Below are 25,733 nucleotides of genomic sequence, written 5' to 3'. Positions count from 1 at the left end.
AGAAATTTTTTGTGTCCTTATAGGACTTTTGTATATCTTCTTTGGAGAAAGGTCTATTCAAGTGCTTTTCTCATCTTATTAATTATTCATCTTTTTATTATTAAGCTGTAAGTGTCTTGTAAAAATTATGATACAAGTCCCTTATAACACCTATAATTAGCAAATATTTTCTCCCATTCCCTATTTGCTTTGTAAATAAGACGTGGAGATATTAATACCGAACTGAGAGTTTTGTCTTTACTTCTTAAGCTCTCCTCTTTTTATCCTCCCCATCTTCCATACTACCAACACACACACACACACACACACACACACACACACACACAATCTTCCAACTCATTCTCCTTCAAAAGCAGTAATTTGCTCCCCAAAAGGGAAGACACAAGTGAAATGAGGGAGAACAAAACAGGCAGTTAAGTTTCCAAACTCAGAGCATGTTAGGCCAAAGCAATTGAGAAAGAACAGGAACTTTTAATCTCTTCCAGCTTGGCTTTGAATGGCAAGAGCCAACCTGAAGGAAGGGAAGAAAAAGTTTAGTTACAAACAACAGATTTCAAAGAGAACTTATAATGTTGCCATTTACCTTATCAGTGTCTCTCCTGAAGAGTCTAGGCCTATTTAGAATGATAAAAGAGAGAGCTTCACAGTACTCCAATAACTCCGCCTAAGGCAGGACTTTTTCTCTGTGTTACTCACACTTGGAGAGAATGCAAAGGAGTCTGGGATGATGTCAACACAGGACAGTAAAACTGAGGAACAGCTGCACAGCCAAAACAACTAAATTATTTAATCAGCCTGCTGGACCTGGCAGCAAGTAAGAGTAAGTTGGTTACATTAACCTCCTTTTCCCAAGAGGGTCCCTGGAATGTATAATCTGATATGTACTTCCTACTATATCATTAAGCAAGGGTGAGTTGAAATATGTTTTCTCTCTTTGCCTATTTTTTGTCTTTTTTAAAAAACTTTCTTATAATGTCCCAATTAATAATTTAGTAAGTAAGAAATGTTATTTGCCCAAGACCTTGTCGGTGCCATAGAAGTATAAATATCCAGTGGATAATAACGTACATAAGTGCACCATCCAGGGACACAAATCAGAACCACTCATAAGTTAGGATGAAATGTTTCCAAGATCCAATCATGGAAAATTGCAAATCAAAGGTAGAGAGTTCTTAAAAAGTTAGTAAGACAGAAGTCTTTTATTCCAAGAAAATCTCATCAAATGTTTTAGAGGGAAAATTGGACATGAAATTGACTTTAATACAAGCAAAGAAGTGGTTCTGATATGCTTTGTTTTCTACCTAAAAATCAGGAGATCTAAACATAGCATCCATGCCCCACTTCTCTTCACATAGATAAAGGAATGGTACTCACACCAGGTGGTAAAAAGTGAATTTGTTGACTTAATTTGGTTCTCCAATTTGGTGTTTTCAATAAAGTTCAGTTTTCCTCAAGGTATCTCAACTTTTACTCCCCCATTTGTGAATGTATAACCCCTGATTCAAATTGACTTTTAAGTGCTTTTTGTGACATATTAGGTTAACCTTTGCTACTTTTCTCTATGAAAAAAAAAGTTTTTATTTGCTGCTTTCTTTAAAGATGTCATCATAGCCTCAACATTTAGATAAATACTTTTTTTTTTTTTAATTTTCTCACTGACATTTCTCCATTGTGATTGGGTAAGCAATAATTAAAGGGAGCTATTTCTTAGCTGGAGATTAGTTAGGGGTTCTTCAAACCATTTGAAAAATGTAATTCATGTATAGAGACTTATCTTAGTATACATAAGAGAAGAAAGAAAATGAGTTAGCTTGTTACAGTAAGAAAGAGGAGATTGGATCCTGTTTTATAATTTCACAATTTTTTCCTCTTCCCCCAGGTACATCCTAGACTCTCAGAATAGACTCAAATACATTCAATTAATTCAAATACATATTTTCACAGTACTATATGGGATAGTATAGAGATTAACGCAACCAGTTTATAAAGTCAGAGTTTTCTGTTCCATACTTGCACCTAAAACTCCTATTTTACAAACTAAAAATGGCTTCTCTAGCAAAATAAATCTGAGTCCTAAAATAATCTCTAATATTTATTGTCTCGATTTGAGTCAAATATGGGATAAGTAGAGTATACTGCAGTGACAATAACAGTGAACACTTAGAGAGTCAAGTAAATTACTTGAACTTGTCTTTCAAAACACAGCCTAGGAAAATATTGAGATTACTGTGTTTGGTCTGGACAGATTTTTGACCAAGAAACTCTATACCTGTAAGTATACACAACTTTTCAAAGAGACTAGAGAAAACTCTCATTTGTTCTTGAAGAAGGAGTGATTCACTATACAAAGGAAATTGTTCTAGTATGTTATATAAAGGAAAGAGAAAAAGGTTCACTAAATTACTACATGTTCTCACTTATAAGTGACAGCTAAACATTGAGTGCACATGGACATAAAAATGAGGACAATAGACACTGTGAACTACTAGAGGAGGATAGGGCGTGGGGGTTGAAAAACTACTTATTGGATACTTACGCTCACTACCTGGGTGACAAGATCCATTCCCTAAAGCTCAGCATCATGCAATATCCTCGTGTAACAAACCTGTTCATGTACCCCTGTATCTAAAATAGAAATTGGGTGGGCGCTGTGGCTCATGCCTGTAATCCCAGCACTTTGTGAGGCCAAGGTGGGCGGATCACCTGAGGTCAGGAGTTCAAGACCAGCCTGGCCAATATTGCAAAACCCTGTCTCTACTAAAAATACAAAAATTAGTCAGGTATGGAGGCACACACCCGTAATCCCAGCTACTTGGGAGACTGAGGCACAAAAATCTCTTGAAACGGGGCGATGAAGGTTGCAGTGAGCTGAGATCGCACCACTGCACTCCAGCCTGGGCAACAGAGTGAGATTTCATCTCAAAAAAATAATAATAAAATAAAATAGAAGCTGAATTTTTAAAACAATAGTAATAATGCCAATGAACAAACAAAAAGAATAAAGAGATTCATTCCTGTACTATAATCTCATGGGGAGAAACTCACAAGTGGGTGGTATATTTATGCTAGAAATTTCAGAAGGGGGTAGGTGGGGGCTGGGGTGGGCCATGGCAGAAATCACTCCTAAATCCTTTATTTTTTATTTTAATTTTTTCATTTTCAGAACAAGATTCCCCAGGTGTTGTACCCTTGCCTTCTTGTCACACTTAACTATCCATATCACTTTCAATATCATTATGTTCAATGCTCTTTTTGTCTGGTTACACTTGTTTCTCTCAGTCTCTGTCTTTCCATATTACTTTTAAATTGTTTTCTCTTCTGCTGGAAGTATTGTTTTACAATGAATATTCAGAATGAATAGTCAATAAGAAATAAGTCCACATGCAAACCATCCACCCTCACCTGGGTTATTTTGCAGTAGCCCTCTAACTGGCCTTTCCCTCAGTAATCCATTCTTCTCACAAGTGTCAGAGAGATGTTATTAAAACATAACTCAGCTTATGTCACTTTACTACTTAAAACCGTAAAAATCTCCCCATTACATTTAGAATAAAAACCAGACTCCTTATCATGACTGGCAGAACCCTCTGCAACTTGGTCCTGCTTAATTTTCTATAGCCTCCTCTCAACACACTACCACCATCCACAAATATTCCTTCTGTTCTTTAAGAGCAGCAAACTCATTCCTACTTTAAGATGGTGTGTCTGCTCTTCCTTCCACCAGATGCACATGGCTCCCCATAGATTCATTTAGATCTTAGTTTAAATATCACCTCCTCAGAGAGTTCTTCCCTTAGTAATTACAGAAGTAGCCTTCTCACTTGATATTATTTTCCTTCCTTCCCTATCATAGTATCCTTCATTGAAACACATGCTATGAGAGAGCGCAGCCCTGAATCTCCAGGCCCTGAAACAATTCCTGGCACATGGCAAGTGCTCCATAAATATTTGTCAAACGAACAAAGCTATAAACTTCTTTGTTGAAGGCTTTAATGGTACTGCTTTCCTTTCAAAATTATCTGGGGTCCTTTCATCTTCTTGTGGCTATTCGAGAAAGACAGCTCAATTATTATGCAAGCACATTTCCCCTTAATGTTATGTGACTTCAGTATTGCTTTTGCTCTTCCAAATTTGCTTCACTTTATCTGATATATAATTCAGTTTCTCATTGTGCCTGTTTATTCAACTTGAGTTAAACACTTTGTTTGTACTGGGTACTGTATTTACATGTCTACTTTGCATTTTGTGTGTTTACTTCATTTTTACATCCTGAAAACAAATGTATGAGTACTTAATCATCTGTTTCCATTTTAATTCAGCATTGGTATGGACTGTACTATGGCTCACACAATCCAAACACAAATTAAGGCATCTTCTGATTAGAAAATCTGACATAAAACTCTAAAACATTTCTTTGGTCAGAATTATTTATAGAGCTATGGCTTTTGTTACACAAAATAGCAAATACTTTTACAGCTGTGGAAAAGAAAGACAATGATTAAAGAATTTCATGAAGTCTTTGTTTTGTTGGGTTTTTTTTTTTTTAGGAGGTTGACTGGGGCTAATAAATTGGTGCTTCAGTTTGATTTAAAAACAACAACACACAATGTCACCAGAGAGTCTTCCGTGTATTCAATAAAAAAAGCAAAAGGCAAAAGACCAACTTGGAAAAGTAGTTTTATATTTACAGAGGTTATAGGTCAGCACATTCAGAGAGAAATATAGCCAGTACTTTTTCTCATAAATTTTTTATACTTGAACATAGGAGTCAAATGCAACAATGTTCTGCTTCACTTTGTGTTCACATAGATGAAGGAGACCAGTAAGTCATAGCAAAGCTGACTTCAATAAACCACCAGCTAAGAATCTGTATATGGATCACAGAATTACTGGTATAGTCAGTACCTAGAGACAAAAGCATTTTCACTATCTTTCTAACTTATCCCTTCTTATAGCCCTACTCCAGAAATTCTTTAACCTCATGAGATTAAAGTCACTGATCCTACCACTTCTCACTGGCCATTGCCCATCTGGTGCTTGTCTCCTCCTTGCCCTGTTTAAATTCCAAGGTCAGTCATTACAATCACTCTCCATATGCACACTCAACTCCCCATTCCCTCTATCAACCACCCATCTTCGCTTGGCAAAATAACAATCCTGGTTAAATCCAATTCTATATCTACCTGGAAAGTGAATCCAGGTAAACGAATGAGGCTAAAAAACAGACACATAATCAAATGTTCTAGTGTCCAAGAGGGCTTAATATTCCCCTCTGCTTGACTAAACTTTTGACTAAACTTTAGACAGTCAGCTTCCTGACTCAAGGCTCCTGATTTCCCTTTACTTAGAGCACTTACTTTTAAAGAAATTTCAACTGAAAATTCTTAATCTGCCTCTTTGTGATGAAAATCTTCTCCCAGCTGATTTCACACCCCAGGAATGTCCTTCTCAAGGACCTTGGAACCATCCTTTTGAAATGTAATCTTAGAAGAAAAGAGACAGATCCTTTTCTCTCAGTCTCTTGGGAGGATGGGAGCCTAACTTCCATCAGGAACAAATAGCAAACACAGATGGCCTAATCACAATGAACAACTGCCTCCCTCCTAGAGTACCCACCCTGGAGTTCACCTATGTGACTTTTCCACTAGCTCACCCCAGTGCTTAAAAGCTCTCCTACCTTTTGTTCCATGGAGTTAATTCTCTTTCCCCTATTGCAATAATCTTGAATAAGATTTGGGATTACTAACATCAAGCAGGGCCTTAATGATGCCTAGCAATCATACTTGCTTTCTGTATCACTATGAAAATAGAATATATCAGAACAGGCTTTCCACAGCTCCAGCCATTACATCAATCCACCCACCTACATGTGTAACCAGATAGTCTACCTTCCCTGTTTCTAGAGGCACTACAGCGCCTATTATCTTGTGCTTACTCAAGGGGCTTGCTTATATGTGCAAACCTCTCTGTCCCCTGCTTCAGTAATATATTCTGTTCTCTCAACCTGACTTTCCCTTTCCTACCTGTTGACCCCATTTCTCTCCTTATCTGTTCACCTAAATTAAAATCCAAGCTTTGCTGACTCTTCTCTAAGTTATTCTCTTCCCTTGGATTTTAACAAGCAAAAAGCTCCTGATTTTCCTCCTACTTCCACAGGCTTTCCTGGTCCCTCTTCATTCCTCAGTCTCTTAAAGTAGAAATGTGAAGAATCAGTCAAGGCCTTATGCCTTCCTCTTCATTCATTCATTCATTCATTCCCTTTTATCCCTATAGATCTCCCTTCCCTTTTCTGATACAGACCACTGTTCACGTATATCCAATTTTCAATATTTTGTCAGGACTCCCAGCAAAATGTATTTTTGTGCTCATATGTCTTCGTATATGTAAATGATCTTTCAATAACTATCTCTTTTTTTTTTTTGGTTTTACGCTTTTCTCTCGGCATGATGTTTTTAAGATCCATTCATGGTTTTATAATAATTGTTGGCTGCTCCCTCCTTCAGGGTTCTGCCTTGTATTCATCTGCATTCGGTCCCACAGAATGATATTCAGATAGCCAATAGCTCCCTCTACATAAACAATGCTACAAGAAACCATCTACCTGCCAAAGATCACTTAAGCTTCTGATTTTACTCCAGCCTCTCTCCCTGAGCTTCTTATCTCTCCACCTCAGTGTACTGTTCTTCCAGTCTTCTTCACATCAATTCATAACAACTCCATCCTTCTAATTATTTACAACAGAAACCTCAGGGTTTCCCCTTATTCCTCTCTTTCTCTCATTTTACAAGTTTACTGCAATGGTAAACTTTTCAGTTTTACCTTCAAAATATAGTCACAATCGGCTGGGTGTGGTGGCTCACGCCTGTAATCCCAGCACTTTGGGAGGCCGAGGCAGGCAGATCATGAGGTCAGGAGTTTGAGATCAGCCTGACCAACATAGTGAAACCCCGTCTCTACTAAAAATACAAAAAAATTAGCCAGGCATGGTGGCAGGCACCTGTAATCCCAGCTACTCAGGAGGCCGAGTCAGGAGAATGACTTGAACCAGGGAGGTGGAGGTTGCAGTAAGCCGAGATCACGCCATTGCACTCCAGCCTGCGCGACAGAGAAAGACACTGTCTCAAAAAAAAAAAATATATATATATATATATATATATAGAGAGAGAGAGAGAGTCACAATCTGATGATTTTTCAATCTCCTTCTCCTACAGTGAACAAAGTCACCACTATTGTTCCCTGGATTATTGTAGCAGCTTCTTTATTTTTTTTTCAACACAGCAGCCACAATTTTGTTAAAAATCTAAGTCAAATAAGTTCATTGCTCTGCCTAGAGCCATCCAGTGACTTCTATCTCACTCTAAGTAAAAGCTAAATTAATTGCAATGTCCTAAGTGGCTCTCCATTACTTGGCTGCACTTATAGCACTCTAGACACACCTTTTTCTGACTCCATCCTCCAATTCTGTCACCATGACCTCCCCCATACACTATTCCTGTATGACATTTTCTCCTGTTAATCTCTCTATTGTCAATTCACTTCAAAAGACTTAGACTTTAACCTTTAGAGAAAAAGTTTGAAATTTCCTACACCACCAATGTACCTCTATTTCCTCAGCAAACAGGAAAAGACAATTTTTTAATCTTTTCAACCTGAAACAAAACTCATATGCCCAATACCTTTAGGAGAACAACTTTAGACTACATTCCATATAAAGCTCATCAATTTGAATGGAAAAACTTCCTCCTGCTGCTGCTGTTATGAATCCCAGTCTACAAAAGGATAGCCTAATGTGTGTTGTTTCTCCTCTTTCTCAAAACCATAGCTTTGTGGGTTCAGAGAAAAACAACTAAAAGTGGCATTCCACTTTCAGGCAGAAAATTATGTGTATCAAACATACTTATATGGTAATAAAATATGTGCCCAACTACTAATCCTAGTTGTAAATTGCTAATCTGAAGCTTCAGAGTGGTGATAACTACAATTTTACTTTACACTAGTTAAAATAAGAGAAATATGCCAGTTCCTATTCTAGTAAGTCAAAGTAACATGGTATTTATCACAACAAAAAGTTTGTCTCCCTCTATAATTAGGTTGATTTGCACCTTTCTGCATATAAATGTCAGACATGCTAAGCTGCTTTCTATATGAAGCCAAATATATAGCTCATCCCAGAGCTTAAAAATTTTTTAAAGATCTCTGCAGTTTGTGATTCCTCATCACACAGCTGTGAAAGAAGCCAGCCAAGCAGGCTGGATCCCATCTCAAAAAGTTCAAAGGCTAAAAACAATTACCTCTTCAAGGACATCAGCGAGCTTGCTGAGGATCTCTTCAGGAAGGCTCTGGAATGTTGGAACACTGAAAAACAAAACAGAATAGTGCTGAACACATGAACCACAACTTACTTTCATAAGTAATAAAAATGACCATGAATCTAATTAAAATACAAAACTATTTCATGACAAGGAATCTGCCAAAAAAAAAAAAAAATGCATTAGCCACACAACCTGTAAAGAAAGAACAAAGTTGCCGATGAAGATCAAAGCAATCATTTAAGCATGGTTTGATGTCTAACAGGGAAAAGTCATGGAGTATGAAAAAAAAACTTGGAGTTTGGACAGACTGAGTCCAAATCACTGTTACATTTACCTGTGTGACCATGGATATGTAAACCGAATATAAAATTTTAAGCCCCCCAGTCAACTGATGGATGCCCCTCTTGGCCAAGGGCATTCCAAAGTAAACCTGAAAAACTAGTTCAGGCCATGATGGGAAGGAAGGGATTGGACATGCCTCATTATACCCTCCTCCCTTTGGATTTCAGTCACAACTTACTAGAATTAACATTCAAATAGAAATAGAAATCTTAAGACTCATTGTAAGTCTTAAAATAGAAATCTTAAGACTGACAAAACAGACTCTTTATAGAAATAAGATACCAAATTCCAACCTGATTCTAGTATAGAATCACATGACAGATAGCATACCCTGAAAGAAATTGAAGTATTTTACCCCAAAATATATTCCTTTGAAAATTATTTCTCTCCTGTAGAGCTGTCTCTTGTGGGGAAAGTCTACATTCTGTACAGAATCCCCTTTGCTTTCCAGGTCTTTTCCCAAATCTAGGAGAGAATTAACTAAGAGTCTGGCATCTTTTTATGTCTGATAAGAGTTCTGAAGCCTGCTACCTGGAGGCTTCATCTGCATAATAAGAACCTTGGTCTCCACAACCCCTTATCTTAATCCAGAAACTCCTTTTATTCATTCTGGGTCTTCAGATAATAACTTAACTCTTATAACCAATTGCCAATCAGAAAACCTTCTAATCCACCTATGACCTAGAAGCTCCCACTTTGAGTTTCTCACCTTTCCAGACCAAACCAATGTATACCTTATATGTACTGATGGATGTCTGCCTGTAACTTCTGTCCCCCTAAAATGTATAAAATCAAGCTGTAAACCAACCACCCTGGGCATATGTTCTCAGGACTTCCTGGGGCTGTGTCATGGATCGTGGTCCTCACATTTGGCTCAGAATGAATCTCTTCAAATATTTTACAGAGTTTGACTCTTTTTGTTGATAGGTGCCTCAACATATAATGAGGAGAAAAACACTCTCTCCTCTGTTAGTCTGCTGTCACCAGGTTCCTTCAAGCTCTATTTCCCTTTCCAGGTCTTCCTCCATACACACACCTTTCTCCAAGCCGACTCCTAACCATTATTGAAGACACAGGTTGATTGATGATGCATTCAGATCTGCAAACATTCACTTAACAACTTTGGAAAGCTTCCCACTCTCCTCAACCCCTCTCCAGCTAGGTCAAGTTCTCCTATCACGATCTCTTTAATCTTGTACTACAAGTGTAATTAGATAATTAATTGGATTTTTGTTACTGGATGTCTTCTCTGCTAGAATTAAAAATCCACAAAAATAAGAACTATATCTGTCTTTTTCAACCCCCTGTATTTTCAGCGATTTATAAATAACAAACAACATATTTTGAATGTAGTTATGAAAGCATGGATTTGTGAATGCTTCATAGGACAGTGATTAGACCTGAAAAGTTCTACCCATGAAATATATTAGCTTAGTTTGCTCCAATAAATCAAAATACAATGTTAGTTCCCTTCTTTTCATCCTGTTCTCTTATTTCTCCCCATTAAACAGTAAATAAAAATACTAAATGATGTCAAATGCACAAACCAATAAAACTTACTTTATGCAAAATTATAATAACTTTAAATTAAAAAAAAACCAAAAGGTTATCAACATACAATTCCTGAAACTTCACTGGAAAATCTAACTGGGATGTGGAACTATAGTCTTAATTAATCATAGCTTAATGTCTGAATGGAGAAAAGGCTATAACTGAGTGCATATACATTTGTATGCCTGATGTTTGACTTATAGCATAATTTTGGCTTGATTACAATGATACCATAAAAGAAACAATAATGCACTCTTTTGGTAAAAGCATGAAAATTTTGTTGTTAATTTGTCACTTTGATTTCCATTACTTAGGGTAAGGCTTATTGATGAAATCCCAAGGTTTTATGCAGAGGTGTAACAATTCACCCAGGACCATCTGTTGCACCAGATTTACTGCTATGGTCTGAGCCACGTGGGGTTTAATTTCCAGAAGGCAGTCTATTTCAGCAGCTGGATGGACCATATCACATAAAGACAGAAGGAGATAGAGGAAGCTGTTGCCATGAGTTATGTAGGTTGAAAAATTTAGTCCTGCCTTGTTCTTTTAATGAGCTATATTTCAGTTTCTTCTGAGATGAATAATTAGAGTGCTTCTATCCCATTAGGTATTTGTGGAAAATACAAACTAGAACTGAGTTTTTCTCATTTTATTATAATTGGCTTCCTTCTTTAGACCAGCTTATTCCTATTATACTACACCTATTATTTTACTTTAGGCTCTGGCTATTCCTAGCCATACTACAGTATTTTCATTTCCATGAGAGTTCTCATCCAAGAGAAGAAATTTACTTGACTATATAATGCATTAAGTGAAAACAAAAGCATCAGGTTTTAGGATGGCATTTTAAATATATCATCTTTCACAATTTTAAATGCCTTTTTAAAATGCCTCAAAACATTGAGCATCATTTATTGCTAATACAAATTAAGGATGATTTTTAGGAAGAAACACTCTAAAATATTACCAGTAACAACTGAAGCACTTCTGGACTTCACAAAAAGAAAACCATTTAACAGGAAAAATAAGTGCCTTCACTGTCATAAATTACTGTGAAAACACTTTTCTAGCCATCTTTACAATTCTAAGATTTATATTCTGCAAACACTAGATAAATTCTGTCACGTAATTAATTTGCTTTCTAAAAATGACTGGTCTACTAGTAGCGTACACACTAGGAACAAAACAATTCAGAATGTTTATAGTTTGAAATTCTACCCATGAAATATATTAGTTTAGTTTCCTCCAATACATCAAAATACATCATTTTAGACTCCACTAAATTATATATAAAATAATTCAAAATAAAGTTTTCTATCCTTTAGAAAACTGAAAGCAAAATAATTGCAAGGACAAACTTCCAGATAAAATGTTTAAACATTAGAGAAGAATATTTTCAGTTATGAAAAAAAAAAATTTATTGTAACAATTTACATGCTAATTATGAGTAATTCTTACAGATGCATTACCTATTGTTTTGGTTCCCTAAGGACTTGCAATAGGCCCAAAGTTACAGAATGCACTAGAATGTAATATAATAGAGATGATCTAATGTGCAGTGCTTTTCCATTGGTTTTTCTAATTGAATGTAGCAACTACTTAGAATTTGTAATGACAATAATAGAAGATGAGATTTGAGTAGTTTCTATTTGCCAGGCACTGAGCTAAGGGTTTTATAGATAACATAAATTTCATTTTTACAACAACCTTATCAAATAGCCATTCTTATTGTCATCTATTGTATAGATAAGACAACTGAGACCTTGAAAGTCTGCCTGAGGTCATTTCACTCAGCACTGGTGAAGAAAGGATGAAACATCCCCTGTAAATGATGGTGGAGCTGATTGCTTACTCACTGAGCTACATACTTTTCAATGAATGTACTAAAAAATGCCTTTCAAAACAACACTTTACTCTTTTAGATAGTGATATGGAAATAAATAAATAATATTAGTAACATTTGATTTAGTGACTTCATTTATTTTCAAACATTTTATTATAAAGAATGTCAAATAAATTGAAAGTCTGGAATAATAAAGATCGCCTCTATCCCCAACACACAGAATCACAACTGTTAACATGTATCATTTTTTATTTATCTACTCTCAATCCATGTATTCTTCTGTGTGTGTGCATAGATTAATGGATATACAGTTATTTTGGAATGAAACATTTGAGAGTAAGTTGCCAATATGAAACAATTTCAATACTTCAGCATACACATCCTAAAAATGAAAACATTCTCCTAAGTATATAGCCTTAATACCATGATCATACCTAACAAAATTAACTATAAATCTACACTATCATCTAGTATTTATTCCATATTCAAATATTACCTATTGTCCAAAAGTGTCTTTATCAATTGTTTTTTGTTTTGTTTTGTTTTCAAACCAAGTCCAGTCAAAATCTGAACACTGCTTTTGGCTGTTATTCCTCTCTATAGTCTCTCATTTTATGACAACCCTCCCACATTTGCCCATATGACACTGACATTTTGAAGAGGACAGCTGTATTAGTCGATGTCCCATTTTCTTAATTCATCTTAGTAATTTTATTTATGTTAACCTATTACATGAAAACAATACCTAAGAGGGGGAAAACCTAGGTACAAAAAATTTTATTAAAGCATGTGTCAATAAAAACAAAAATTGGGAGCACATATAGAATAACATAATTACATGCAGCAGGAGTTCTCAAAATGTGGTCTGGGAACCCAGGGATTTCCTGTGACCCTTTTGTATGGGTCTTCAAAGGTCAAAACTATTTCCATAAATTGGAGTTTGCCTTTTTCACTTATTATTTCACATGTACACAGTAGAATTCTCCAGAGATCACCTGACATAGAATGATATTATCACTTTAATGACTAATGGGATGCATGCTTGTTTGTTCTTGGGTCTTCTATAATTTTTAAGGTAGTAGGTTTATGATAGGTGTGCTGTTTACAGAAATTAGTATGCTATTAGCACTTCTACTGTGCTCTTACTAGTCATTACACCTGCTATAATCTCTGTAACCTTATTATCATCATCCACTAGGTCATTCTTTTGAAATCCTTAAGTTTTCTGTGTGCCTGAGTAGAAAAACAACAAGTAAATACATTTGGATACCTTATTTTTCAATAACAGTTTTACATATTTTTAAAACATTGATAACATTTAAAATTTTATCTTACTTATAATTTTAGAAGTGTATAGTACTTATTAAGAAGTTAATAAAATAAAGTTTAAGGCCAGGTGTGGTGGCTCACACCTGTAATCCCAGCACTTTGGGAGGCCTAGGCAGGCGGATCACCTGAGGTGGGGAGTTCGAGACCAGCCTGACCAACATGGAGAAACTCCGTTTCTACTAAAAATACAAAATTAGCTGGGTATGGTGGCACATGCCTGTAATCCCAGGTGTTTGGGAAGCTGAGGCAGGAGAATTGCTTGAACCTGGGAGGCAGAAGTTGCGGTGAGCTGAGATCACACCATTGTACTCTCCAGCCTGGGCAACGAGAGCAAAACTCCATCTCAAAAAATAAAAACAAAAATAAAAAATAAAAGTTTATATTATATTTTCTTAATTTAAGAATAGATTATCGCTTTGAAAGGGTGATTAGAAGACTCATATTCTCAAGTCACAGCAGTCAATCTTTAAGTCCAAAGACACTTGGAAAATATAAAAATGCATCAAAATATCACATGTACTCCATAAGTATGTGTAATTATTATTTATCAATGATATTTTTTAAATGTCACATCAGAGAGTTCCTGACTCATGGAAGATAGATAGAGAATCCAAAGAAACTTGGAAACACTGTAAATAAGAAATACAAATAGGATGAAAGCTATCTTTCTCTCATGGTATAGATAATAATTTCCATTATTATGTTATAAAACAACATTTTTGGAAAGATTATCATGCCAGCTAAGTTGTGACACCATTTTGAGACAAATCATTCAGACTTTAAAGAAAAAGAAATTGAATTTTTAAAATGTAGACATGATGCATTTTCTAAAGGAAAAGTGTTCTGTATAGCTTTTCAACTTAAAACTGAAAATCAGTCAAGCATCTTATGGGTCAGTTACCATATTGCATTCACTAGAGAAGATCACACAATAATTAAGAGACAAATGAAACCCTGTAAAGTTGGCTTTGTTGAATGCTTGCCAGATGCAAAGTCAGTAAAAGAAATTATTGCACTGCATCTTTCAAACGGTATGGTACCTTGCTGGAATTAAAGGCTTAGCTTCAAAACAAAGACTGAGTTAAGATCCTGTCTGCACAATTGTACTTTTGCTTTACAAATGAATGAAGCTACAGACATGGCTGGATTTGCTTCTAGAACCAGAACAAACTAATCATTCTTCTAGTACCAGAACAAACTAATCATTAAAGAAATTATCATTTACATGACTATGTGGCAATGAACACAAGTGGTAACTGTGCTATTCAGTGTTGAATAACTTTTTAAAAGATGGACTTGAATAACTTTTTGACTCTTAAGGCTTATCCTGGAATGACTATGTTGACATTTGCATTGATGCTGCAAAAGTGATGGTGGCTGTCGGTACAAATCAAAGCAGTAACATCAAACTATACTAGTTGTTATTTTCTTATTCACCACACACTCACCATAGAAAAAGATAAATAACATGCCAGTTTTACTTTAAAGTATGAAATTCTTCCTGAAATAGTAAAAGTTATTAATTTTATTAAATTTAAATCTTTAAATTAAATTTTGTATACATGTTTTTGATATTGTGTGTGTGACAAAATATTGAAGTATGAAAGTTGTCTCAAGCAAAATCATTTGAATGGTTGTTGGAGTTACAAGCCGAGTTAGCCACTTTTTTCATGGAACACTATTTTTTACTAGAAAATGTTTTAAAAAAAATATGGGTTTTGGTAGCCTATTTTTCGAAATGAACAAAGTTAAGTCCATCACTTAAAGGGCAATAACAGACAGTGGTTTTTGCCTATGATAAAATTCAAACTTTCAACCGAAAATTAAAACTTCAGAAAACTTTTATCTGCCACTGTAAGCATAAAAGCTTTCTAATACTTGAAGACTTTTTCTGCTAAGATCAGTAGTTAAGAAATATGACATTAAGAAATATGATTTTTTTATGTTGGAAATTTTGCATAACTCAGTGAGCCAATGATTTCCAAATGACCAAAGCATAATGTTATAAAAATCACACATTGGTAAATGATTCATTCAAATTATAAGGCGGATCAATGGATTTTGATGTTATAATAGAGTATGAAAAGTTTATTGCTATAGTTTCAGAGTCCATATTGCAACTAACCTTTAAGGAACTGCCACTTGTTGGATGTTAATGAAGGATGAAATCACGAAAAAGAATGTCCACATTATCTTGAAAGGCTATTAGCGTAAACCTCCCTTTTGCTGCTACATATATCTGTGAGGTTGTATTTTCTTCATATATTTCAACCTTAACCACATAAATTCAACAGACTGAATGCAGAAGAAGATATGTATGTTAGTCTGTTTTGCATTGCTATAATAGAATACCTAAGGCTGGGTAATTTACAAAGAAAAGACGTTTCTATGGGCTAATGATTCTGCAGGCTGTAAAAGCATGGCACCAGCATCTACTTGGCTTTCAGTGAAGGCCTCAGGAAACTTAAAATATGGTGGAAGACAATAAAGGATCAGGCGCGTAGCATGGTGAGAGAGAGAGTAAGAGAGGTGCCAGGCTCTTTTAAACAACCAGCTTTCATGAGAATTAATAGAGTGAGAACTCACTCATCACCAAGGGCATGGCACTAACCCACTCATGAGGTATCCAACCGCATGATCAAACACCACCCACTCCTTCCACCTCCAACACTGGGGATTGCATTTCAATATGAGATTGGGAGGGGGCCACACATCCAAACCATATCAATATGAGAATCCAGTCTTTTATCAAGTTAGATAGTTAGATATTGAGAAATTTGTGTATATATATATACATGTATATATATATATACATATATATACGTATATATATGTGTGTATATATATATATACATGTATATATATGTATATATATATATATATTTTTTTTTTGACAGAGTCTCACACTGTCGCCCAAGCTGGAGTGCAATGGTGGGATCTGGGCTCACTGCAAACTCTGCCTCCCAAGTTCAAGAGATTCTCCTGCCTCAGTCTCCTAAGTAGCTGGGACTACAGGCGTGAGCTGGCCAATTTTTTGTATTTTTAGTAGAGATGAGGATTTCACCATGTTGGTCAGGCTGGTCTCAAACTCCTGACTTCAAGTGATCCACCCTACTCGGTCTTCCAAAGTGCTGAGATGTATAATTGTAAACTTAAACTCCTTTCTATTTTTTTTTTTGATTTGGGAAAATATGGTTATTTTAATTAAAAATAGACTTTATGTTACAATATAATATGTTTATTATTGAGGTTTCCAAATGAATTAGTGAATAAATATTTTTCAAATATTTTCATTTTTAATTCCAAATGCAGTAAATACTAACAGATATAACCAACCTAAGTTGAAGAATCACTGACATGGTGATTAAAATTGATGTATTGATGAAAAATATGTAAAACATGGAATACCTACAAGATAATATTAAGAGAAGATACTAAAACTTATGTATACAATGGAATTATTACATTTTACAGAAACTTCTTACAATTGTGAATAGAGCTTTGCAGGAAAAAATCAAAAGGTTAACAGATATTGTGTTAGGTGGAATTAGTATAAGTCTTATGTTTTTTCTCTCTCACTACTTTCTTATATTTTCAAACTTTCTGTTTTGTAAATATATTCTTATAATACCAAAAATATAAAGTGCGCAATTATGGTTATAAGTAGATAAAATGCATCTGAATGGGCCCATTTAAAGAAAAAAATATTATTTCTTTTTTAGAGACAGAGTTTTGCTCTGTCACCAATGCTGTTGTGTAGTGGTATGATCATAACTCACTGCAGATCACAGCTTTAACCTTCTGGGCTCCAGCAATTCGCCTGCCTCAGCCTCCTGAGTAGTTAGCACTACAGATGTGTGCCACCAGTTTTTTGAAGAGGCAGGGTCTCACCATGTTGCCCAGGCTGGTCTCAAACACCTGGCCTCAAGTGATCCTCCCTCCTTTGCCTCCCAAACTGTTGGAGTTATAGGCATGAGCCACTGTGCCTGGCCAAAATTTTTTTTAATATTGGAAAAAATTGTTGTTTAATTAATTAATTTGTTTCTTCATCAAAACTTATTGAGTAACTCATGAGCCAGAAATTGTTTTAGGCATTTAGGATTCATCAGTGCACCAAAGAAAAGATTTCAGCTTACTCATCAAGGAAATAGAAAATAAAGAATAAATATAATAAGTAATGTATATTATACATATTTTAAATATACATCTATATCATAGAGTTACATTAGATAATGGCTATAGAATTTTATATGATTTAAAGATGAACAGGGTAGCAGTTATTCCAATGGAAAGAGGGGCAAGTTAAAAGATTAAACAGGGTAACCAGGATGTCCTCACTTTAAAGGTAAGATCTGAGCAGAAACCTGAGAAAGGTGAGGGAGATAGATAACTGGATTCTGGGGAAGAGCATCCAGGCAGAGTGAACAGAGTGAGCCAGGGGTTTTTAAGTGCCTGGGAGATTCCAGGAGTAGCAAAGAGGTCAGAGTGTCTGGACTTCAGTGAACTGGGGAAAAGAGGAAGATTAGTAGACATCAAGGGGTAAGGGTGGGGGGTCAGGTCACAAAGGGGCTTATAGATCATTGTAAGAGCTTAGCTTTATTCTGAGTGAAATGTAGAGCCATTGCAGGATTTTCAGTCTAGGTGTGACTTATCTTACTTACACATGAAAAAAAAATCCTTCTGCCAGTTTTAGGGAGAATAAACTGTAAAGTAGTAAAAGGGGATGCTGGTAGACCAGATGAGAGTCTACTGCATGACAGAGGTTGGAGGGCTGGACAGGTGGAAGCAAAGGAGGAGATGAGGAGCAACTGGGCTCTGTTATATTTTGAAAGCAGAAGCAACATGATTTCCTAGTAGACTGAATGTGGAATGTAAGAGAAGAGAAGAGACAAGGATGGCTCCTTGTGGTTGAAAGGAACCAATAAAAACAATTTAGTTTTTAAATATTCAATAAGCGAGTTATTTTCTAACTTAGTAGTAAAGGGTTTGATATTTTCAAAAGATTATAGTTTTAAAATATAACCAAAGAATATCAGATTTAGCCCCATATTTATAAGCCAAAACATCTGAACAAACAGAAATCTGCAAATAGTTCAACAATGTCCTCTACCTAGGAAGAAGCATACAGAGTTATATTAATTATCTCTGGGAAGCATATGGAGAAGAGTAGCCTTCTGATTCTCATATAAGAAATCATCTCTGCATCAAATTAGTGCCACCAACATTGACAAGTATTGTTTATTTCTGTGCCAGTGACTTCCTTACAGAATAAAAGAATAAAAGCAGAAATCTCTGACTTACTAAAAAAATCAATCCATATTGATGAAGGATTAAAGGTCCTCAACCTTATAGCTACCTAATTATTCCCCTTAGCAAGCTTATTAGACATTTTCTGCACCAAATATACTTTTCTCCCTTAACTGGATGATTTGGCATTTATCCTGGTTCAGTCTATTATGCAATTGTCTTATAACTGGTCTTTCTTCTCTCAGTTTCTTGTCCCACATCTGACTTCAATCTACTTTACACATCACTGCCAGATTTATTTTCTTTTAGCAATGTTTAGCCCTTATCATGCAATGGCCACAACCTATTAATAGCTGTCTATTATCTTGCCAGATTAGGAGAATTCAAATTTTTTTCATATAAAAATACTTTAAATAAAGCAAACCACTCTTGAGATACAAAATATACTGTATTTTTATTACATATGTGATAAAAGTTTAAACTCCTTATACTGGAGAATTGTATACTGGCTTAGCATATGAGTTTTAGAATCAAAAGAAATCGGGTTAAGTTTAGGCTCTGCTACTAATTATTAACTATGTTTTGGCCAGTTATGTAACCTCTCTGCATCTCAGAATCTTTTTTCTTTTCTTTTTTTTTTTTAAGAGACAGGGTCTCGCTCTGTCACCTAAGCTTAGCCTCCTGGGTAGCTAGGACTACAGGCACATTGCGCCACACTTTGCTAATTTTTATTTTATTTTTTTGTAGAGACAGGGTCTCACTATGAACCCAGGCTTGTCTCGAACACTTGGCCTCAAGTGATCCTTCTGCCTCAACCTCCCAAAGTATTGAGATTACAGGCATGAGCCACCATGCCAGGCCTCAGATTCTTTACCTCAAAAATAAGATGATATCACCTTCTGCATAGAGTTGTGGCAAACACAAGAAAAATAGTAGGTATGACATATTAAGAAGGTGCCTGGCACATAATAAATGCTTAATAAAGTTCAGCAGCTACCACAATTATGATACAGTATATGCAAAATGTTCTGAATGCTGTTATTATTTAAGACCTTCAGTAATCAAAACAAATTTCTAGTACATCAGATATGAACCTCAGTCTAGACTCAGAGAGTGCTGGAAATATCCTTTTCTTCATTTTTAAAATCAAATCATATGTGTTTGATTTGGAGTACCAGCCTTTCTTTTTCAGGAAGATATTAAATCACATTCATTGTTTAGCTCTTCCTCAAGGTCATACCTGAATCTAGGAAGCATGTCATGTCCAAAAGGTGGGGAGCAAAATTGTTAACTTCCCTGCTATCAATGTCACAAGGGGCCCTTGGAGTCCAATGGCCCTCTGCTTTTGTGTGCACAGAGGAGAAAGGGAACCTCTGTCAGGCTGGGAACTCTGGTGCTTCAGGTCAACCTCTCTAGGCAATTGCACACAGAGAAACCCACTCTTGGGGAAATTTCTCCAAGGTCCTTGTCTTTCTCCATTTGACTCCAGACACTCTTAGATTCCAATGAATCTAGGCTTTAAAAATACATAAGAAGCACCTTATCTTCTAGACGCTTCTAGTATTGACCAAAAACCCTGAGACCAATAGACGGAAAGAGCCTAACCACCTGCTTGGGAAAGGAAAAAGAGAACAATATAGGGAAGATATTTTAACAATTTATATTTGAATAAACTGCCCTACAGATGCATCCCTAGCATTTTCAGGACTCTGGTTCCCAGTGTAGCCAAGCTTTGTCTACCAAAATCAGTCCACTCCAAACACACAGAAACCATGGCCTTTTGGCCAATGCTCAGACATGGGTTGGGCAAAATGACAGGGCAGGAAGAAAAAGCCTGGGAAACAGGCCAATGCAGATACTGGAAGTGAGCTCAGGAACATGTGGGCAAGAAATCCCAAGGTCCTGATTCTTACTCCAGAAGGGGTTGGGCAACACACATTCTCTTGATTCCCCCTGAGGAAAGGGACACACCCAGAAGAAACTGAAAAGTTCAAGAACGGGGCTCTAAAGAGGAACCTTTTGTCATCTCCACTACTCATCCAGTTCTGTCCTGCTCTTGCTAAGAAAAACAGCCAAACGCTGCCCTTCTCTATGTAAGCCTTAAGCTTTATGCCTTTTCTCATGGAAACTCAATTCTTCGACACCTCTTCATTCATTCAATAAGTCTCAGTCCAGATGATTAATTTAATGTGGCAGCAAATATAACAATTTTTAAATGATTTAAAAAAGAAATCTGTGAACTTTCTCTATTATCCCTATAATTCTTATTTAGAAAAGAGTTCTATTCTCATCAGTTAGGCATCTTCCTTATCATCGTAACTATAGCAGCATGTGTAACAGATAGGCAACACTAACTCACTGAAACTCAGTGTTCTCATCTCTAACATACAAATAAGAAGTCGGGCCAAGCAATACCAGATAGCTGCCATAAAATAACAGAAGAGAATACATTTAAAATTAAATCACTATACAAATATCAGTTATGAAAGCAACACAAATCCTAAAACTGTTGTCTTTAAAACCGTCTTCTAAAACTACACTATATCTAACTATGAACTTTCAGATTTCATTTTAATGTAATTCAGTTCAGCAGATTCTTATAACAGATCTTTGGTCAAAATGTCCTGGGCCAGTTGTTTCCGAACTGTAAAGTCATTGGATACCCTGATTCAAGAGGTCATAGGGTAGGTTCCAAGAAATCACTCTATTTTGTTAATTGTTGTAGAATATACTTAACAAAATTTGCTATCTTAACCATTTTTAAGTATACAGCTAAATGGCATTAAGAACATTCATATTGTTGTGCAACCATCACCACTGTCTGTCTCCAGAACTTTTTCAACATTACCAGCTGAAATTGTGTACCTGTTAAAGAATAACTAGCCCCTGTCAACCACTAGTCTACTTTCTCTATGAATTTGACTATGGCAGGTATCCCTTAGAAATAGAATCACAATATTTGTCCATTTGTGTCTGCTTATTTCATCCAGTATAATGTCTTCAAAGTTCATTTATGTTGTTCTTCTACTCAGATAATTTTAATGTGCAGGAAGATTGATAGCCTTACCAGTCAATTATTTTCATTTGGTATATGATAACTTAAAATAATCACTAAAACACACAAACTTATTCCAACTTATTTTCTGAAGTGTAGCCAAGTTTTTCAGCCTGCATTCTGGTTTATTAACCTTTGGATTCCCATATGTTTGTAGAAGCTTCTTCAAAACTCAAGGACAACCTCTTCTGGAAATTGGCCCCTGACAACTTTCTCTCTACATCTAAGTAGACATCCCACCTGCATAGCACTTACACTTGTATTGTAACCGTCTGTTGGTATATTTGTCTCCTCTCTAATATATAAATTCATTGAAAGTCCTGCTTTTGTAGTAAATAGTAACAGGACACTTAGAATCAGGGAAAAAAAAAAGGCTTTGAATCCCAGCACCTTCCCTTCCTAGCTGTGTAACTACAAGCAAGATACTTAAAGCCGAGAAGCTTCCTTAGTTGGAAAATTAAAACAATAAAACTTAGCTCATGGAGTTGTTGTTATTATTAATAAATATGAAATATTTGGCCAAGGGGCTGCTGTAGGGTAAGCACTCAATTAAAGGAACACGTCATTTAGCTTCTGTAATGCTATACTTAATATAGAGCATGCCATGTAGTAGGTACTTAAAACATACAGATTGAAGGACTATATGCAATAAAGCCAAATGCAATGAAGCAACAGTGGTTCTGACACAGGGTCACTAGACAGGATTACACAGTTTGCAAATGTACAAAGGCACCTGCAGGGGGCCTGAGTGAGGGCTGAAATTCAGCCCATTCACTCTCTGTATGCCACCCATTGTGCCCTGACAGCCGCTTCATCAGCCCAGAGGAGGGAGCACATCTTATATTTCAAAAAAGGTGCCATATTTATGATTACCCTGGTCTGTGTAAAGTATCTTCTGCTTGCTATTTTTCAAGAACCACAGGAATATTTCCTTCAGGCTATTTACTCGAGAAGAATTCAGAAGAGAAACATTTATTGACAGAGTTTTCTTATAAAAGGCTGTTACAGCAGCCTTTTAAAAAACTCACTGAAGGGCTAGGTTTGAAATCAGCACTCAGGTTACTCTGGTGCTCCTGTCAGAATGACCATCAGGAAGTGAGGCGCTAAACACACACTTTATTAAATTGCCTCTGAAATGCTTAATAGCATCTAATGCAATGGCTTATTCAAAAGATCACACTGCACCTGATCTTTGCTCTGTAAGTTTTACAATTTTATATGCCTGCATCAAAAATAAAATCTTATATATTTTTATGGAATTAAATAAATTACATCTGGTTGTTAAGAATGAAAAAGGAATGTATGACCTTTTAAATATTTAATGGCTGCACTAATGGTGATGTGCCTATAAGGTTTATCCCCAATTTTCTTCCCAGTCTTCTGAAACTTGGGAGGTGATCCCCCACTCCGTGTTCTTCAACAGTGTTTCTCCATGGGGCTCTATTGGCATTTGGGACAGCACACATCTTCAATGTGCAGGGCTGGCCTATGTACTGCAGAACGTTTATCATCTCTCATTTCTACCCATGAAATACCAATAGCATTCCTGATCCTTGTGACAAGCAAACGCCCTTTGGGAGCAATACTGTCTCACTTTATAATTTCATAATTTTCCCAGTTCAGCAAGTGAGTTTGCTATTTGTTCTGCATGAAACTTCAAAACCCCTGGTGACTGAGTCTTGCTCAAACTCTCATCTCCCAATGGCTGGACACCTGTTGCCCAGGACACTCCTATGATGAGAAGCCATCTGTTTAAAGTGCTTCTGAAACCTTGCTGCCTACATATGGACAGATAAATGGGTCTAGGACTCTTAATCCTTAGTTTATGACTGTCTTGAAAACCACAATATTCAAAATACTATTTCTGAAATACATTAATGGGTATACCACATCAAGACAAGGGCTCCATAAATAAATGTTAAAATTCTGAGTTATAAAAATTTGAAAAATCCTCCTTACTACACGACTTATTAAAGTCTTTATTTGCTAAAAGAAATTTAAAAACACTGAGAAAGCAAATTGAAGAAGGAAAAGAGTATTTTTCAAACTTACTCAACCAGGTAACTCCTTTATTCGGGAATATCTATTAACGTATTGAGGAATTCCATACTACAAAGTTTGGAAATTTTGGTTTAGGCTGAGGTGACAAGATTTACAATAGCCTCTATTCTTAACATGAAATAGAAGTTAGCGTGGCCTCCTTGTGAATTGCTCCATATTTTTAAGATAAAATTCAGCCATTATCTTCTCTGAGAAAACTTGCTTGACAATTTCTCTAATTTCCTTCCTTCTCTTTTTCCTGCTCACTCCAGATTCTTCACAGACTCATTTACAAAGGCAAAGTTCTTGTATTGTGATTAACAGTCTTGCTTCATCCCTAGATCACCAAACTATGGTCCACTGATCCACTACCTATTTTTGTAAATCAAATTTTATTGAAATATAGTCATGCTCGCTGGTGTATTATCTATGTCTGCTTTTAGGGTACAGTGGCAGAGGTGAGTAGTTGCATTGCGACAAAGACCATATGACCTGCAAACCTATAATATTTACTATTTGGTCTTTTAGGGGAAAGTTTTCCAACCACAGTCCTAGGCTCCTATTACCTTAAGGTCAGGTACGGTGTCCAATTCCTTCAGCTTAATGCCTAATAAATGATAGATACTCAAAGTTTGTTGAATGACAAAATTTTTTACCTTTTAGAATAAATCCAAGAATATATGACCTTGAAGTAAATGCTTTAATAAAATGTGAGAGATGGAATATTTAACTCAGGTCATATAGTCAAAGGTCTTATTCAATGTTAAAATAGTTTTTTCCCTATGTCAATTTGGAAATATAGGTTCAAAAGTATTAACTCTTAATAAATAAAAACTCATGTATTGAAGTGTGTGATCCAAAGATAGTACAGAATTCAAAGGTCACTCTGTAGAGAATATTTTATGTATTATTTATTTATTTGTAGAGACAAGGTCTCACCCTGTCACCCTGGCTTGGGTGCAATGGTATGATCATAGTTCACTGCAGCCTCAAACTCCTGAGCTCACGTGATCTTCCTGCTTCAGCCTCCCAAGTAGCTGGGACTACAAGTACATGCCACCACACCTGGCTTATTTGTTATTTTTTTTTGTAGAGATGGGTTTCAGTATGTTGCCCAGGCTGATGTCAAACTCCTAAGTTCAAGGGGTCCTCCCTCTTCGGTCTCCCAAAATGCTGGGATTACAGGAATGAGACACCCCACCTAGCCCTAATATATATGTACGTATGTGTTTAGACAGAGTCTTGCTGTATTGCCCAGGCTGGAGTGCAGTGGCACAACCTTGGCTCACTGCAACCTACACCTCCCAGGTTCAAGTGATTCTCTTGCCTCAGCCTCTTGAGGAGCTGGGATTACTGGTGTGCACCATCACACTCAACTAATTTTTGTATTTTTAGTAGAGAGGGGGTTTCACCATGTTGGCCAGGCTGGTTTCAAACTCCTGGCCTCATGTGATCCACCCGCCTTGACCTCCCAAAGTGACAGGATTACAGGCGTGAGCCACTGCGCCTGGCCATAATTCTTAATATGAATATTTCTTCTCTAATATCATTTTTAATCTTTCAAATGTGAAACTTCTAATTGTTTACCTTCTACAAAAAATGATTTAATACAATTTACACAATTATTTATATCTCTTTAACTATCATATGTACTAATTTTCAGGCAATTTTAATAACATAGCTTAGACCTAAACTGATGCATACTTCCTCAATTTAGTACATGGCTAACTGAATGAATATCTTGTAAGAGATTTTTGCAGTCAAGTGACAGACCATATAACCATACAATTTATCCTAAGATATCTGTAAGTGTTGATGGATTAGTGTAGGAGTTTTCAGATTCACAGTTTGATTTCTGGAGTCAAATGTCATAATCCAAAGGAATTATTTAGGTAGAAATAGGAGGAATTAGGACAGATTAATATGAAGGTAAGAATGTGTGTTAACCTTATACAAAAATTGATTCAAGATGGATTAAAGACTTAAACGTTAGACCTAAAACCATAAAAACCCT

General features: G+C 36.0%; 1 protein-coding gene across 4 annotated transcripts in view; it reads right to left on the bottom strand.

The window, feature by feature from the left end:
• PRKG1 (protein kinase cGMP-dependent 1) overlaps positions 1-25,733 on the bottom strand; it is a 1,295,238-nt gene that overhangs the window by 372,645 nt on the left and 896,860 nt on the right. For all 4 annotated transcript variants that reach the window (XM_034930587.3, XM_063607406.1, XM_003806332.6 and 1 more), the window contains exon 5: positions 8,292-8,355. In XM_034930587.3, the coding sequence (XP_034786478.1) occupies positions 8,292-8,355 (64 nt within the window). The remainder of the gene's footprint in view (positions 1-8,291; positions 8,356-25,733) is intronic.

The sequence above is a fragment of the Pan paniscus genome, chromosome 8 (genome assembly GCF_029289425.2).
Source record: "Pan paniscus chromosome 8, NHGRI_mPanPan1-v2.0_pri, whole genome shotgun sequence".
Taxonomy (NCBI): domain Eukaryota; kingdom Metazoa; phylum Chordata; class Mammalia; order Primates; family Hominidae; genus Pan; species Pan paniscus.
This window is presented reverse-complemented; position numbering and strand designations above follow the sequence as displayed.